Source organism: Pseudophryne corroboree, chromosome 8 (assembly GCF_028390025.1).
Source record: "Pseudophryne corroboree isolate aPseCor3 chromosome 8, aPseCor3.hap2, whole genome shotgun sequence".
Classification (NCBI taxonomy): Eukaryota; Metazoa; Chordata; class Amphibia; order Anura; family Myobatrachidae; genus Pseudophryne; species Pseudophryne corroboree.
The window spans coordinates 416878620-416895982 of NC_086451.1; the positions used below are offsets into that span (position 1 = coordinate 416878620).

A 17363-nucleotide genomic window follows, 5' to 3' on the forward strand; every position below is an offset into this window, starting at 1 on the left:
TATGTTGCATTCTGACGATTCCATGCCAGACCTCACGGAACAAGATGAGGGTGAGGAGGGCGAAGTGGAGTCAGATGGCGAGGATTTTAACAGTTCCGGCATTGATGATCTCATCAGAGCGGTACGTCAGTCTCTGAAGTTTACTGAAACTGAGGAGCCTCTCACAAATGATCAGGTCGTATTTACTAAACGACAAAAAACTCCAATAAGTTTTCCTGTGTCGGAATCCCTTAATCAGATGTTAGTAGAAACACGACAGAATCCAGATAAACGGTTTTCTATACCTCGCAGATTTAAGTCTAGTTACCCGTTTCCAGACTCGGTAACATGTACATGGGAGAATCCACCAATAGTTGATTCTTCAGTGTCAAAGCTTACCAAGAAATTAACCATACCAGTGCCAGCAGCTACTATGCTTAAAGATCCTTCAGATCGCAAGATAGAAACTATGCTAAAATCCATGTATGTAGCAGCAGGTGTGATGCTGAGACCTGGATTGGTTGGCATTTGGGTCACTAAGGCGCTCATAATATGGCTTACAGAACTCAAATCTGCTTTACATGACGAAAACCTGATACTTCTTGTAAATCAAATGGTTGAGACTGTAGAGTATCTCTGTACAGCGTCTACTGACGTCTGTCAGCTCACTTCTCGTATTTCATCGTCGCTAGTTACGGCACGAAGAGCACTCTGGCTGCGTGCTTATCATGCGGAGGCAGAGGTCAAACGAGGTATAGAGGCGTTGCCTTACGATGGCAAGAAGTTGTTTGGTCCTGAATTGGACGCATGGATTGCTGAGGCTACGGGAGGTAAGTCTGTTTTCTTACCATTGCCTCCACCGGTATCAAGAAGGAGGTACGCTGGACCTTCGTTTAAATCCTTTAGACCTCAGCCCTTTCGAGGACGTGGCAGAGGAACAGCCACGCCTGCTAGACGTGGTCGCGGACGTGGTTTCCAACAAACCAACACAACTCGCCAGGACGCTAAGGTTACCGACAAGCCAGTGGCATGACGGGCTACCAGCCCATCTCGGTTCTCCGATTGTGGGAGCACGCCTTCAGACATTCCATTTGGCGTGGTTCCACACATCCGCGGATGGGTGGATCCGCAATTTAGTGTTAAAAGGTTACAAAATAGAGTTCGACTGTCTTCCGCCTCTGCGGTTTTTCAAGACAGGATTGCCTCTGTCGGACGACAAGAGGACGGTTCTGCAAATTGCCATTCAGTCCCTACTGGATTCGGCAGTTTTGATTCCAGTCCCTGTACACCAACAGGGTCAGGGTTATTATTCAAGTCTGTTTGTGGTACCAAAGCCGGATGGTTCAGTCAGACCAATATTGAACTTAAAGGGTCTCAATCAGTACGTAACTTACTACAGATTCAAAATGGAGTCTCTGCGCTCGGTGATTGCGGGTTTAGAGCCAAAGGAATTTATGATTGCGCTAGATCTCAAGGATGCGTACTTACACATTCCAATTTGGCAGCCTCATCAGAAATTCTTACGGTTTGCAATACGCCAGAACCATTACCAGTTTCAGGCTCTACCGTTTGGTGAATACCCGAGGCGCTGATGACAGGCCAAAGTGATGTCTGTGATGATAGCTCATCTCAGATCCCTGGGAGTGACAATAGTTCCGTATTTAGACGATCTGCTCATCAAAGCTCCGTCTCAACAGATACTTCTCCAACATGCGTTGCTAACATACGATGTACTGGTTCACCACGGTTGGATTGTCAACTTCAAGAAATCACATCTAATTCCGTCTCAACGCCTTCAATTCCTAGGTATGATTCTCGATACGGTCAATCAAAGAATTTACCTACCACAGCAGAAAGTACAAATTCTACGCCATCTAGTACAATTAGTGCTCAAGCCACGCACAGTGTCGGTACACTTGTGCATTCGCCTCTTAGGCACAATGGTGGCAGCTTTCGAAGCGCTTCAGTTCGGAAGATTTCACTCGCGTCCTTTTCTACTGAATGTGCTCGCCCAGTGGTCAGGCTCGCATCTGCAGATTCACCACAGAGTGAGGTTGTCGCCAAGGGCAAGAGTATCTCTGCTCTGGTGGCTCAAGGAACACTATTTAACCGCAGGAAGACGGTTCGGAGGCTGGAATTGGATAATTCTAACTACGGACGCCAGTCTCAGAGGTTGGGGAGCGGTAATTAAAAATTGTCAGCTCCAGGGTCTCTGGGCGGATCACGAAAAATTGCTGTCTATAAATGTCCTGGAACTCCGCGCAATTTACAATGCGCTACGACAAGCAGTGCACATGCTTCGCTCTCAGCCTGTCCAAGTGCAGTCAGACAATGCGACGGCGGTCGCATACATCAACAAACAAGGAGGAACGAGAAGCCGCATGGCAATGCGGGAAGTAGCTCGAATCCTCAATTGGGCGGAATGCCACCAGGTGATATTGTCGGCCGTGTTCATTCCGGGAGTGGACAACTGGGAAGCGGATTATCTCAGTCGTCGGGATTTTCATCCAGGCGAATGGGCATTAAATCCAGAAGTGTTTCACATGTTGGTTCAGCGATGGGGTTATCCTCAGGTGGACCTGATGGCGTCTCGACACAATCACCAAACGTTCCAGTATGTGTCCAGAACAAGAGATCCAAAGGCAGTGGTGGTGGACGCTCTCACTGTCGCGTGGCCGTACAGTCTTGTGTATCTGTTTCCACCGTTTCCGTTGCTCCCTCTGGTGCTAAAACGGTTCAAAAGAGAGTCTGTCACAGTCATACTAGTGGCGCCTCATTGGCCTCGGAGAGCTTGGTTCTCGGATCTCCGAGGACTACTCGCAGACGATCCTTGGCCGCTCCCACTACGTCCAGACCTGTTACAACAGGGTCCGTTCCTTTACCCCGATTTAGCACGGCTGCGTTTGACGGGGTGGCTGTTGAGACCGCCCTCTTAAGAAGAGAGGGCATTCCAGATTCGGTTATACCAACCATGTTACGAGCTAGGAAGCCGGTTACGGCAGCTCATTATTACAGAATATGGCGTGCCTATATAGGTTGGTGTGAGGCGCGGAAGTTTCCGACATCTTTCAAGTTATACCGCCTTTTGTTGTTTCTACAAACAGGGTTAGATGAAGGACTGCCATAAAATCCCCCCCTTCTAGGCTGGCAATTACCGCTCGAAGAGATTCCATCTTAAACTTGAAAACTTTCAAGTATGGATTGAGGGATTTTAGGTTCAGAATCGGTCTGACCGAACCGTCCGGTTTCGTCACCACAAAGAGGCACGAGTAGAACCCCTCCCCCCATTGAGACTGGGGGAATGGGAACAATGACCCTCTGGAGACACAACTTTTGTTTTGCTGCCAGCACGACCTCCCTGTCAGGAAGAGACACTGGCAGGGTCGACATGAAAAACCAGTGAGGGGGCGTCTCCTGAAACTCCAGCCTGTAGCCCTGAGATACAATCTCCAGGAACCCACGAATCCAAGTCCGATTGGACCCAGACCCGACTGAAGAACTGCAGACGGCCCCCCACCGGGACGGACTCCCCCAGGGAAGCCCCAGCATCATGCGGTGGACTTGGTAGCGGCAGGGGCGGACTTCTGGTCCTGGGCGCCTGACACTGCAGGCAACTTCTTTCCCCTTCCTCTACCTTTTGAAGCGAGAAAGGACGAACCTTTTCCTCGCCTGTATTTATTTGGACGAAAGGACTGCATCTGCTGATGTTGTGGTTTTTTGTGTTGTGTGGGAACATAGGGAAGAAACGAGGACTTACCCGCCGTCGCGGTAGAAACCAGGTCCGCCAAGCCTTCACCAAACAGGACATTACCTTTGAAGGGTAACGCTTCCATAGCTCTCTTGGAATCGGCGTCAGCATTCCATTGATGTATCCACAGCGCCCTCCTGGCCGAAATCGACATGGCATTGGCTCTTGACCCCAAGAGACCAACATCCCTCGCCGCACCCTTCAGGTAATCTGCAGCGTCCTTGATATAACCAAGAGTTAAAAGAACAGTATCTTTATCAAGGGTATCCATATCAGAAGCTAAATTCTCAGCCCATTTAGCAATAGCACTACTCACCCATACCGACGCCACAGCAGGTCTGAGCAATGCACCCGTATTAGCGAAAATGGACTTTAGAGACGTCTCCAGCTTGCGATCCGCCGGATCCTTGAGAGCTGCCGTGTCAGGAGACGGAAGCACCACCTTCTTAGACAAACGAGATAACGCTTTATCAACATTAGGAGACGCCTCCCATTTTCCCCTATCAACTGATGGAAAAGGATACGCCATGTAAATCCTCTTGGGAATCTGCCACCTCTTGTCCGGCGACTCCCAAGCCTTTTCACAAAGAGCATTCATCTCATGAGAGGGGGGAAACTGCACCTCAGGTTTTTTCTCCTTAAACAAGCAAATCCTTGTCTCCTGTACGGCAGGTTCTTCAGAAATGCGTAACACATCTTTTATAGCCACAATCATGTACTAAATACTCTTAACTAATCTAGGATGTAAAGGAGCCTCAGTGAAGTCGACATCGGATTCAGAATCCGTGTCGGTATCAGTATCTACCACTTGAGTGAACGGCCTCTTTATCGACCCCGACGGGGTCTGTACCTGTAACAAAGCATCCTCCATGGATTTTTTCCACACCTGTGTCTGTGATTCAGATTTATCTAATCTCTTTGATAAAGAAATCACATTAGAATTAATTGTATTCAACAGTGCAAGTCAGGTAGGTGTCGGCTGCGTCGAGAGAGCCAACTCCATACCCGCATCTGCCTCCCCCAAAACCACCTCCGGTGAATAACATTCAGCCTCAGACATGTCGACACCTAGTATCGACCCACACATACAATGCCTCAGCCAGGGGACAGGCCCACAAGGAAACCCGGACAGAGAAACACAGAGGGAGTATGCCAGCTCACACCCCAGCGCCCATATATCCCTCCAACGAAAATATATGTACCAGTACTGCCCAATATACCAAATATGCACCAGCTACTGTCGTCGTCGTCCCCCCCCCTCCCCGATAAGCTCCCCGTTACGTTAATGGAGCTTGTGGAGGTCCCGGACCAGCGTCTCCTGTCTGCACGCGAGGAGAAAATGGCGCCTGTCCTGGCGCGCTTCAGCCCGCCAAATTCAAAAATACTAAAATGCCGGCGGGGGTCTCAAAAACGGTGCTAATGCACCGAACAAGCATCTGCTGGCCCAAGATGACCCAGTAACATGCTGCCCAGGGCGCCCCCCCCCCCCCAGCACCCTGCACCCTGTGAGTGCTGGAGGAAATGTGTGTGTGGGAGCATGGAGCGCAGCGTTGCCACTGCGCTGTACCTTTACTGAAGTCTTCTGCTGTCCTGAAGTCTTCTGTTCTTCTCATACTCACCCGACTTCTGTCTTCTGTGAGGGGGGTGACGGCGCAGCTCCGGGAACGAGCAGCTAGGCGCACCAAGTGATCGAACCCTCTGGAGCTAATGGTGTCCAGTAGCCGAGAAGCAGAGCCTTGAAACTCACAGAAGTAGGTCCTGCTTCTCTCCCCTCACTCCCACGATGCAGGGAGCCTGTAGCCAGCAGGTCTCCCTGAAAATAAAAAACCTAACATAAAGTCTTTTCCAGAGAAACTCAGGAGAGCTCCCCTAGTGAGTGTCCAGTCAGTCCTGGGCACAAAATCTAACTGAGGTCTGGAGGAGGGGCATAGAGGGAGGAGCCAGTTCACACCCAGTTTAAGTCTTTTCAGTGTGCCCAAGCTCCTGCGGATCCCGTCTATACCCCATGGTCCTTTTGGAGTCCCCAGCATCCTTTAGGACGTAAGAGAAAAGCTGTTGACACTGTCATGTTGGCATTCATACCATATGTCGTGGCTGTAAGTCACATTAGTCTTGTACGAGTCCTATGAAGTGGCAAGTTTATTATAGAACCGGTGAAGGTGCCTCGGCCCCCGACACATCAGCCCACCATCCCTTCTAACGAAGATGCTGCCGAGAGATTCTGATTACTGCCTACTTCCATTCCAGCACCCCCACATTTATTTCCCAATTTTAACAACCTGGCCCAGGCCAAATAACACGGAATGTTCTCTGAAAAGCTGTCTGTGTGACATCTATAAGGCGTTGTGCAATTAGAATCGCTCTGGCCTGATGTTACAGTGCAGTGTACATGAGGTGTGCAGCAGTGATGTGCGTAGAGATCAATGTCTGGGGAGGCATCGGCTATTATCGGAGCCAGATTTACACAGTATATGAGCCTATGGGTTCATGTGGGCATTATATACAGGTGCAGCAGTATATACATGTGGGCATTATACACAGGTGCAGCAGTATATACTGCTGGAAATTTGAAGAATATTGATCAGAGATGTGCGGAAAAGGTATGCAGGGGAGACACTGGCCAGTATCGGTGCCACATACATGATTTGGAGGTGACTTGACTATACACATTACTAGAATAATACAAAGATTTTATTTATACGTTTAAAATAGGATTTTAATTACCTACCGGTAAATCCTTTTCTCTTAGTCCATAAGGGATATTGGAGGAATCTAGTACGATGTGGTATAGACGGGGTCCAAAAGAGCTGGTGCACTTTAAATTTCTTCAACTGTGTGTGCTGGCTCCTCCCCTCTATGCCCCCTCCCACAGGCAGTTATAGGTAAAATAGTGCCCAAAGGAAAAAGGACATACATGAGAGAAGGAACAAACAAGGAGTGGGTAGATATACACACCAGCACACAACGAACAAAAAACGACCAGCAACGGCTGGTAACAAAACAGCAACAGCTGAACAGGTAACCATAGAAAAGAGAACCTGCAGAAAAGTAACGAACTGAGACAGGCGTCCAATATCCCTTATGGACTACGAGAAAAGGATTTACCGGCAGGTAATTAAAATCCTATTTTCTCTAGCATCCATAAGGGATATTGGGGGAATGTAGTATGATGGGGACGTCCCAAAGCTTCCACACCGGGCGGGAACGTGCGGAGACATCTGCAGCACCGCTTGCCCAAACTGTGTATCCTCCTTGGCCAGGGTATCAAACCTGTAGAACCTCACAAAAGTGTACTTCCCCGACCAGATAGCAGCTCGGTATAATTGTAAGGCCGAGACACCACAGGCAGCCGCCCAGGAAGACCCCACCAATCTCGTAGAGTGGGCCTTCCGAGATTGTGGAACAGGTAAGGCTGCCGACACACAGGCCTATTGGATAGTAAGCCTAATCCAACGAGCAATGGACTGCTTCGAAACGGCACCCCTTTTTCTGCACATCATACAGCACGAACAAGGAATCCTTCTTGCTGATCCAAGCCGTTCTATTGCCATAGATCTTCAAGGCTCGCACGGCATCCAATGACTCCGGAGGAGCAGCAGTGCCAGAACTTGACGGAACCACAATAGGTAAATTCAAGTGGAATGCAGAGACGACCTTCGGCAGGAATTGCTGCCTAGTCCTGAGCTCCGCTTTGTCATCATAAAAGACCAAGTAGGGACTTTTACACGATAGGGCCCCAATTCTGAAACACGCCTAGCAGAAGCCAGGGCCAATAACATCACCGTCTTCCACGTGAGGTACTTGTCTTCTACCGTCATCAGAGTTTCAAACCAGGAGGACTGTAGAAAATACAACACTACATTCAAATCCCAGGGTTCCGGGGCCGGCACAAAAGGAGGTTGTAGGTGAAGTACCCCTTGCAAGAAGGTCTGAACTTCTGGCAACACTGCCCATTTCTTCTGGAAGAAGATGGAGAGAGCTGAAATCTGGACCTTAATGGAACCCAGACGTAAGCCCTTACCAACACCAGCCTGCAGGAAACGTAGGAAACGTCCCAAGTGGAACTCCGCAGGCGGATACGTAGGGTCCTCTCACCAAGAGACATATCTCCTCCAGATATGATGATAGTGTCTTGACGTCACAGGTTTCCTGGCCTGAACCATGGTAGCAATAACCTTTTTGGAAAGGCCCTTGTGAGCTAGGATGTTCCACTCGACTTCCATGCCGTCAAAGTCGCCGTAAGGCCGAGCAGACGAACGGCCCTTGTTGAAGAAGATCTCTTCTCGGGTGTGGTATGGCATACTGACGCCGAGATCCCGGCAGGGGGGCGAGTGCAGCAAGCACCTTGTGGGATCGGTGGCGACCTACTCTATGGGTGTCATGGACACCCACGAGTGGAAATAGTCCCTGTTGGTTGGCATGCCGACCGTCAGGATAGTGAGGGGGCGGGATGTTGGTGGAGGTCATGTAACCGTCGGTAAATACCACCCCTTCTCAATGGTAGAGGCCAAGGGTCTTCGACGGATATGTCCAGAAGATCCGTGTACCATGCCCTCCGAGGCCAATTCGGGGCATTCAGAATTGCCTGGACTATTTCATTCCCGATTCGCTTTAGCACCCTTGGGAGCAACGGAATCAGAGGAAACAAGTAGACCAGCCCGTAAGGCCAAGACGACGTCGGTGCATCTACTTCCCTCGCCTGAGGGTCTCTGGTTTGTGAGCAATACCAACGAAGCTTCTTGTTGAGTCGAGAAGCTATCATGTCTATTTGTGGGCAGCCCCACCGGTCGATGATCTGCTGAAACACCTGATGGTGAAGCCCCCATTCTCCTGGGTGGAGAGCGTGACAACTGAGGAAGTCCGCCTAGCAGTTGTCTACTCCCGAAATGAAGATTGCGGACATTGCTCTTGCATTTCTTTCTGCCCAGAGGAGTATCTTTGACACCTCTTGCATGCAGGCCCTGCTTTTTGTCCCTCCTTGTTGATTGATGTACGCCACTGCTGTGGTGTTGTCCGACTGTACCTGGATCGCGCGATCCCTGAATAGAGGAGAGGCATGAAGCAGAGCATTATAAATCGCCCGAAGTTCCAGAATGTTGATCAGAAGGAGGGCTTCGTGGGTGGACCACCTGCCCTGGAGCTGAGCCCCCTGGGTGACATCTCCCCATCCTCACAGACTCGCATTCGTCATAAGGAGGACCCAATCCTGAATCCCGAAACTTCGGCCTTCCAGTAGGTTGGAGGACTGCAGCCACCACAGGAGAGAAATCCTGGCCTGAGGTGACAGCCGAATTATCCGGTGCATCCGAAGATGTGATCTGGACCACTTGCTCAGGAGATCCAATTGAAAAATCCTGGCATGGTACCTCCCATACTGGATCGCCTCGTACGAGGCAACCATTTTCCCCAACAATCTTATGCAAAGATGGATGGATACCTGAAGAGGCCGGAGAACCATGCAGACCATCTTCTGAAGTGTTCTCGCCTTGTCCTCTGGGAGGAACACTTTTTGGGCTACAGTATCCAGCAACATTCCCAGGAACAGGAGCCTCTAGGTTGGCTCCAGGTGCGTCTTCTGTAAATTGAGGATCTACTCATGGTGTGACAGAAGCTGGATAGTGCAGTCTATATGGAGTAATAAAAGCTCCCTGGATCTTGCTTTTATCAGGAGATCGTCCAGGTAAGGGACAACATTGAGCCCTTGGACCTGGAGTTGGAACATCATCTCCGCCATCACCTTCGTGAACACCCTCGGAGCTGTGGACAGGCCAAAGGGTAGCGCCTGGAACTGGTAGTGATCGTTCAGCAGGGCAAACCTCAGGTAAGCCTGACGAGGTGGCCAAATCGGGATATGTAGATAGACATTTTATATCCAGGGAGACCATGAACTCCTGTTCTTCCAGACCCGCAATCACCGCTCGCAAGGATTCCATCCTGAACTTGAAAACCTTTAGGTAAGGGTTCAAGGATTTTAGATTCAAAATGGGCCTTGCCGAACCATCCAGTTTCAGTACCACGAACAGGTTGGAGTAGTACCCCTTTCCCCGTTGTTGCAGTAGTACTGGAACAATGACTTGGGATTGGACCAATTTTACGATGGCGTGTATCCTCCGAAGCTGGTAAGTTTGATTTGAAAAATCGTTTGGGAGGAGCACCGTCGAACTCCAGCTTGTAGCCCTGAAAAATTAGGTCCTTGACCCAGATATCCTGGCAGGAACTTTCCTAAATGCGGCTGAAGTGATGCAGCCGAGCTCTCACCTCGAGATGCCCTCAGGGTGGGTGGGCACAGTCATGCTGAGGCCTTAGTGGAAGCTGTACAGGTGCTCTCCTGAGAACTGGCGATTGCAAGTTTTCTTGTCTTCTGGTGCCTCTAGCAGCGTTGGAGGCATCTCTGGCCTTAGATCTACATCTGTTAGACCGAAAAGGACTAGTTAGACAGACCCGGGTAGAAGCATCTAGCTGGCAGGGCCCCAGAGGGGAGAAACGTGGATTTCCTCACAGTAACCTTAGAAATCCACGTATCGGATTCCACCCCGAAGAGCCATTCCCCGAAAAGGGGAGAGACTCGTCCCTGCGCTTGGATTCTGCGTCTGCTATCCACTGACGCAACCACAAAGCCCTGCATGCCGACTCTGCCATATCAGTAGTCCTAGCGTTAATATTGCCTACCTCCTTAAGAGAGTCACACAGGACTTGTGCAGTGTCCTGAATGTGCTTCAGGAGAGTCACAGTAGTGACCAGGGGCATATCCCCCGAGAGGCTCTCTTGAATCTGAGTAGCCCATGTATGAATGGCATGAGTCATCCAGCAACCAGCTATGACCGGTCTTTGTGATATACCCGCTGCTGTGTATATAGGGTTCAGTGTAGTCTCTATTTTCCTATCGCCAGGGTCCTTTATGGTGAAGGAGCCCGGGGCTGGCCTTTTTAGATAGGCGCAAGACTGATACGTCCACAGTTGAGGGCTCTTCCCAGAATTTTCTGCCTTCAGGAGAAAATGGGAAAGTGTGCAAAAACTTTTTGACACTTGGTATTTTTTATCTGGATTTTTCCAGGATAACTTAAATATGTCATCTATCTCTACAGAATCAGGGAAAGTGACACTGAGCTTGTTTTGTATGAAGAAAAACAACTGCTGTGACGCAGCGTCCTCTAGGAGGAGTTTTAACACGTCCCGTATAGCAGAAGGGGAATCGCCAATGACGGGATCCAATTCCTGACCCTCCTCCTGTATTTCCTCATCTGAATCTGAGAGCAAAACAGGTAACCCACGTTTTAGTGGTCTTGAGTTAGAGAGGGGGGCTGTGGAACATCTGCCCTAACAGCTAGGTCTGCAACAGCCTGCTGAAATTGTTGAGTCTTTTGTGCATTATCAGTGAGCTGTGATTACATATCTGGCATCATGGTTTTTATGGCACCTAGCCAGGAAGGCTCTTGACCCTCCCCCCCAGTCCCCTCACTGAGGTGTGAGGATTGACTACATTGTTCACATGATATTGAACCAGATCCAGAGGGAGAGAATCTGGTGTGACATACACTGCACAATTTGTGTTTTACCATGTTTACAGTAACAACACTCATATACACACAGACAAGTAATACAATAGCAAGCCTGCCTTTACTGTATGTGAGAGGGAGACAGAGAGAAAAGACCAGCACATCCAAGCTAAACAGCCCCACTGAGGCTGTAAGCAGTTATAATACAGTAAACACTGGAGGTTTGTCCCTTTCAGGGGGTTCACTACGATCTGCCGGCGGCCGGCCTCCCGGCGACCAGCATACCGCCGCCGGGAGGCCGGCCGCCGGCTTACCGACAGTGTGGCGAGCGCAAATGAGCCCCTTGCGGGCTCGCTGCGCTCGCCACGGGCACGGTGGCGCGCTACGCCATTTTATTCTCCCTCCAGGGGGGTCGTGGACCCCCACGAGGGAGAATAAGTGTCGGTATGCCGGCTGTTGGGCTCCCGGCGCTGGTATGCTGGTCGCCGGGAGCCCGACCGCCGGCATACTGAAGACCACCCCTTTCAGGACACAGATTGTGTACAGTAGAGGCTATCCTCCTTTGCTACACCCCTGTACCAGTTTTCCTGTGTATCCCGAGTGTCTGGAGGAGCTGTGTGTGCCTGCTGCTGCAGCTGTAAGCAGAGGAAGGTGCCAAACGCCGCTGGTCCGGCTCTGAGGAAGCTCCGCCCCGTGTAAAGGCGTCGGAGTTTCAGTAATCTTTATACTGGCAAAAGTCTCCCCATGAGTAGAAAACATCACACAAGTGCTAGTTTCACCCACTACTGCCAGTATACACGTGGTCTATAGCGGATACCCCCCCAGGAGGGTCCCGTATGCCGCACCATGAACTATGGGACCCCCAGTTTGTACTCACCACTGATGTCACCTTCAGGCTGTTAGGGGTGTGCGGCATGCTGCGATTGTAACCGCCAAGGCGCAGTGCCCCGCTGTGCAAAACCTCTCAGGACGGTGGTCCTGCAGCGGGGAAGCGGCTATGACACCTTGCAAGGCCAGTGCTCCCCCCCCACGGTGCAGGTATGCTGCTGCCCAAACAGCATACCGAAAATAACAAAGATTGAAAAGCATCAGAGTGTGCATCCTCTCCTGAGGGCACTATGTTCTAAACTGCCTGTGGGAGAGGGCAGAGGGGAGGAGCCAGTATACCCAGTTGAAGAAATTTAAAGTGCACCGGCTCCTTTGGACCCCATCTATACCCCATCGTACTAGATTCCCCCAATATCCCTTATGGATGCTAGAGAAATATCATCTTTGTATTCTTTTAATGATTTTTATAGCCAAAACACTAGAGCATTACAGTTGCAGTTCTTCCTCCCCTGACCGCACGTCACTGGTGTGCAGTGAGCACATATCCTGTACGTACGGTAGGCTTACAGCATGCATTTTCCTGCACACAGTCATGGGGCTGTGAGGTAAAATGTATAGTGCCATTTCCAGTGCTCAAAGTGCCTGTACATAACTTTAACTGAATTGTCGTCATTGTGCACTATGCTTTATGAGGGTAAAGGTTTGCTGTATAATGTGTGCTGTTAAACCCAGCAGTCTCATCCACTCCCCACAATACACTACGCCCCCTCCTCTGTCATGTCTACCTTTCTACACGAGCAGAAAGTATGTTCCTGGCAAATATTACCCACAATGCAGCAGTACCAGGACATAGGTTGGCTATGACTAGTGCAATCTGGGGGCACCATCATTGTGCTGTATGTGCTCACAGCCTATCAGTAATGCCAAATAGGAGCTTGGTGTGTGATCCTCTTGCCAGCTGCGTGTATAAGGGATAAGAAGCAGTGAGGCAGGGCAGTAGGTATGCAGTAAGAGTTTGGTTTTGTTATGTCTGGATATTCCTGGGAAGCAGTTGTCCTCTGTAACCTAATTGGCTATCTTAAATTAAAGGCTGCTACTGCACTCCCGGCATTGTGATGGTACAGTCCAACATATCTGTCTAGAAGCTGGGGAGTAGAATGAACCACAGACTGAAGAGAGGGATGTTCCAGGAGTTACAGACAACATACACTGGAATCATGAAGTCTGATAAAAAAAGAAATGAAAGAACGGAATTGTTCTAAGTGTTGACGTCTTGCAGTTAGATGTGTGCAATGCTTCAATGATCGCACAGCACCAACACACTCTTTCTCTGATAGAAGATGCAGAAAACTTTGCAAAACAAATATTTTTTTATTTAAAAATGGGCAAACATCCAGTCAGTTATCTGACAAGAGCGAGGCCTACAGAAAGGCTACCTGAGAACCATCCCTAGCATCTGCTGTTATCCCAGGGAACGTCACGCCTCTTCCGTGTCAGGAGGAGGAGGCAGGGTACAAGGCTTAGTGTTTCTGCACGTCAGTGAGACGGAGGAGTTGGAGATACGAGCGCCGTACCATCCTTGCCAGAACTGTGTGTCCTTTCCTTTATGCGTAAAGCTCACGTAGCGCACGCCGGGTCCATAGTCGCGGAACTCATGGGAAACCTGAGGAGAGAGAGGGCAGGTCAGGGAGATCAGAGGAAGTCACATGCTATGTCAGGCCCAGAAGCAGAGCGGGAGAGAGAAGGCAGCAAGCCACATCTCTGGCCGGAGATCGGTGATCAGATATAGAGGACATTTGGAAGAGCACGCTGTGGGTAAAGGCTATGGTATCCAGTCTTTAGGTCGACATGGCCACTATGTCAACATGGAAAAAGGACGACATCAGTTTTAATTTTTTTTTTACCTTTTTCATACTTTACGATCCACGTGGACTACGATTGGGAATAGTAACCTGTGCCGAGAGCACATCGGTAGCGGAGCGCTGCACCTTACCTGAAGCATGGCGAGCGAACAAGGTGCACTAATTGGGGTTCCCGGTAACTTTACGAGGAAAACTACACCAATTTTTATTTTTAAAACTCATTTCGATCTTTTTCCATGTCGACCTATTTCAGGTGTCGACCTAGTCACACTGTCGCCCAATAGTGTGGTTGACTCTATGATCCACACCCAAGGCTATACGTGGCCTTTGCATAATACAGTTGAAGAGCAGCAGATTTGGCAGCACAGCACCGACTTCCCCCCAGAGCAGACCTGTTGGTATTTTGTGTCACTCCATTGAGGGATGGGCTCAGGTTTCTCCTTATATTCCCAGATGACAGTTTTCCTGTCGGCCGCAAGGAGCTGGACCTTTAGTTCATAAATACAACCGCAGTCACGCCGCCCAGCATACCTGTGAGAGAAAACATTGAGAAGCTAATGCCTTAGTTTTTTATTTTTAATAAATTAGCAAAAATCTCAAAAACACTTTTTTCACATTGTCATTATGGGGTATTGTGTGTAGAATTTTGAGTGAAAAAAATACATTTATTCCATTTTGGAATAAGGCTGTAACATAACAAAATGTGGAAAAAGTGAAGCTCTGTGCATACTTTCCGGCTGCACTCTTGTTGGTTATGGCAACCAGTACAGGTGGACACTGGTTAACTTATTCTTTTCTATATTTTCAGGGTATTCCGCTGCGCGTTAAATTGGGAATAAAACAGTAACACCACAAGACTGTGGGGTAAATGTATGAAGCGGTGATAAGAATGGAGAAGTGAGCCTGTGGAGAAGTTGCCCATGGCAACCAATCAGCTGCTTCATACAGTTGTATAGTATGCAAATTATAAATGTTACTTCAATGCTGATTGGTTGCCATGGGTAACTTCTCCACTGGCTCACTTCTCCACACTTATCACTGCTTCATACATTTACCCCTGACAGAGGTAAGAGGACCCTGCTCACAAGCTATAGGGAAATAGGAATGTAATACATGAAAGTGGGCTACTTGATCCAGTCACACAGCCGTATTGTCCTGTGGTCAGTCAGTTGTGCGAGTGTAGAGAAAACATATGAAAAGTTATGTGTGAACCGCATAGAGGGTAACTGTGTACAATAGCTTATGGAGGTTACGTGGTGATTCTCTGCATTTGATAAGATGCCTGAAGAGGTGATACATAAGGGAACGCTTGAAGGTTCAAAGGTTAGAAGAAAGTTTAATGTGAGGGAGGGCATGCCACAGAGTGGGTGCAGCCTGAAAACAAGTCCTGTAACCGTGAATGGTTACAGAATGGTAATGGGTGTGGATGAGAAGCGCAGGTCTCGCACAGAGCAGAGGGGTCAAGCTGGGAGATATTTCGGAATAAGAGAAGAGATGTATGTTGTGTAGTTTGGTTAATAACCTTGTGTGTAAGTAAAAGTATTTTATATTGAATTCGATAATAAACCAAACACAGGTAAGTCACGTATGGACTGTCAGTGCGGAGCAGCAGATGAAGGCTGCGCGAGGAAGATCAGCTTAGCTGCTGCATTCATAATTAGGGTGGCCAATCCCGGACTGGCAGAATCCCGACCTAAAATTGGCCAGGATTCAAGCCCAGGATTGGAGCTACCAATCCCGGGGATTTCGGGATTGGCCACTACGTTAGTATTTTCTATGCCGGGCAGCGTTGAGCGTCCTCAGGAGGCTCAGACGCTGCTCGGCTCCCCATGCTTAGCTTCCCCTTGCTCCGGCTGGGCGCACTGCTCAGTGTGTGACGTGAAGTCAGAGGTCACGCTGTGCAGCCTCTTGACCTCACCGCTGCACTGCCCGCCCAGCCGCCGGACCACACAGCAAGTGGCCCATCCTTCCTCCCATCCAGATTGGGGTGTGTTATCTGGGCTGGTCAGGGGGGAAAGGGGCGGTACACATTGAAAAGCAGCCGGAATTGATTGTTTTTCAATTCCGATTCCCGGGATTGAAAAAATGGCCCGGGATTGGCCACCCTATTCATAATAGATTGAGTCTGTTTAGACAAGGAGACCACCGCAGTATCCAGTGCATGAATAACAGTTTCTGCCGTGTCTTGTGTAAGATATGGCTGGCTTTTTTTTTTTTATAGATTTCTAAGATTATTACAATACAGACTGAATTTGGGGCGCTAAGGACAGTTTAGGATAAAACACAGGGCCAAGGTGAAGATGGGCCATATCTTGGAGATGTTACGGAGCTAAAAGACCAGAGGGCATATGTCATTTCATGATAGTAATGGGTTGGGGTTTTGGAATCCGCACTGGTTCAGATTGTAATTAGATGAAAGCAGTTAGTAAACAAATTTTTATCTGCCGTAGAGGGCAGAAATCATACTGATAACCAACATAAAACTACCAGTTCGCCTGATCGGCTTTTGTGGGTAGTATAGGGTTGGCGGTGCTCCCTGACATAAGTTCAGAACAAACTTTGTAGGGTTTTTTTTTTGCGAAGAAGCAAAAAGAGACTGTTTAGATGTCTTTCTGGGGCACACTTTAGATAATTCAATTGGTAATGAAGATGAAGTAATGTGAGATATAATTATAAAGATAAAACATAACTTTTATTACATATCAGACGATAAAAAAAGGGGGGAGAGACAAACAAAATAAATAAATGATGCTGTATATATCAGCAAGGTGAATAAAAAAAGTATTAAATCACAATGTGACGATATGTGACTCTTAATGTAAAGTAGGTGGCAGAGGGTTTATCCGCACACCCACTGGGAATAAGCGAGTATTGATGTTTGAATTGAATCAGAGCGAAAATTTGTTGGTAAATCCTGTATTCTCTATGGATTTATGAATTTTTATACTTAAGTATATTCATATGAGAGAAACAGGAAAAACCGGCTTTAACGACTCTGGACTCCTTCTTAGGTAACACAATTATTAGTGCTGCAAAGACCAATAGCAATAGGGATATAGGTGAATTAAAGATATATACACGGAAGGTGTATTCCTTGATACTACAGTACCTGGTATTCCCAGAGGGTCACCCTTTCTGGTACTGACCAGGCCCAATGCTGCTTAGCTTCCAAGATCAGACGAGATCGGGCATATCCAGCATGGTATGACTGTAGACAGTCAGGTATAAACCTATCTGCGTATGGAAAAACCAATTGCTTAATAGGTTTGGGCTGGTCTGAGAAGGTATCAGGAAAAGTATAGATAAAATGAAACCCGGTTACTGAAAAGTATCTAGACACTGTATCTAGACACTGATCCCAGACGATCAGGTGAACAAGCTCCTCCCAGCGAAACGCGCGTCACTTCCGGTCCGGCGCTCGACTTCCGGGATCTCCGTTACGGAGCTCCG

At 48.7% G+C, this 17363-nt stretch overlaps 1 protein-coding gene and 1 pseudogene across 5 annotated transcripts in view; both read right to left on the reverse strand.

Moving 5' to 3' along the window:
• Positions 1-13402: 13402 nt before the first annotated feature.
• FBXO27 (F-box protein 27) overlaps positions 13403-17363 on the reverse strand; it is a 67481-nt gene continuing 63520 nt past the window's right edge. For all 5 annotated transcript variants that reach the window (XM_063937946.1, XM_063937944.1, XM_063937942.1 and 2 more), the window contains 2 exons: positions 14306-14444; positions 13403-13714 (listed from right to left, as the gene is read on the reverse strand). In XM_063937946.1, coding sequence (XP_063794016.1) covers positions 13529-13714; positions 14306-14444 — 325 coding nt within the window. In that variant the 3' untranslated portion in view covers positions 13403-13528. The remainder of the gene's footprint in view (positions 13715-14305; positions 14445-17363) is intronic.
• Positions 17011-17129, reverse strand: LOC134950839 (5S ribosomal RNA; annotated as a pseudogene).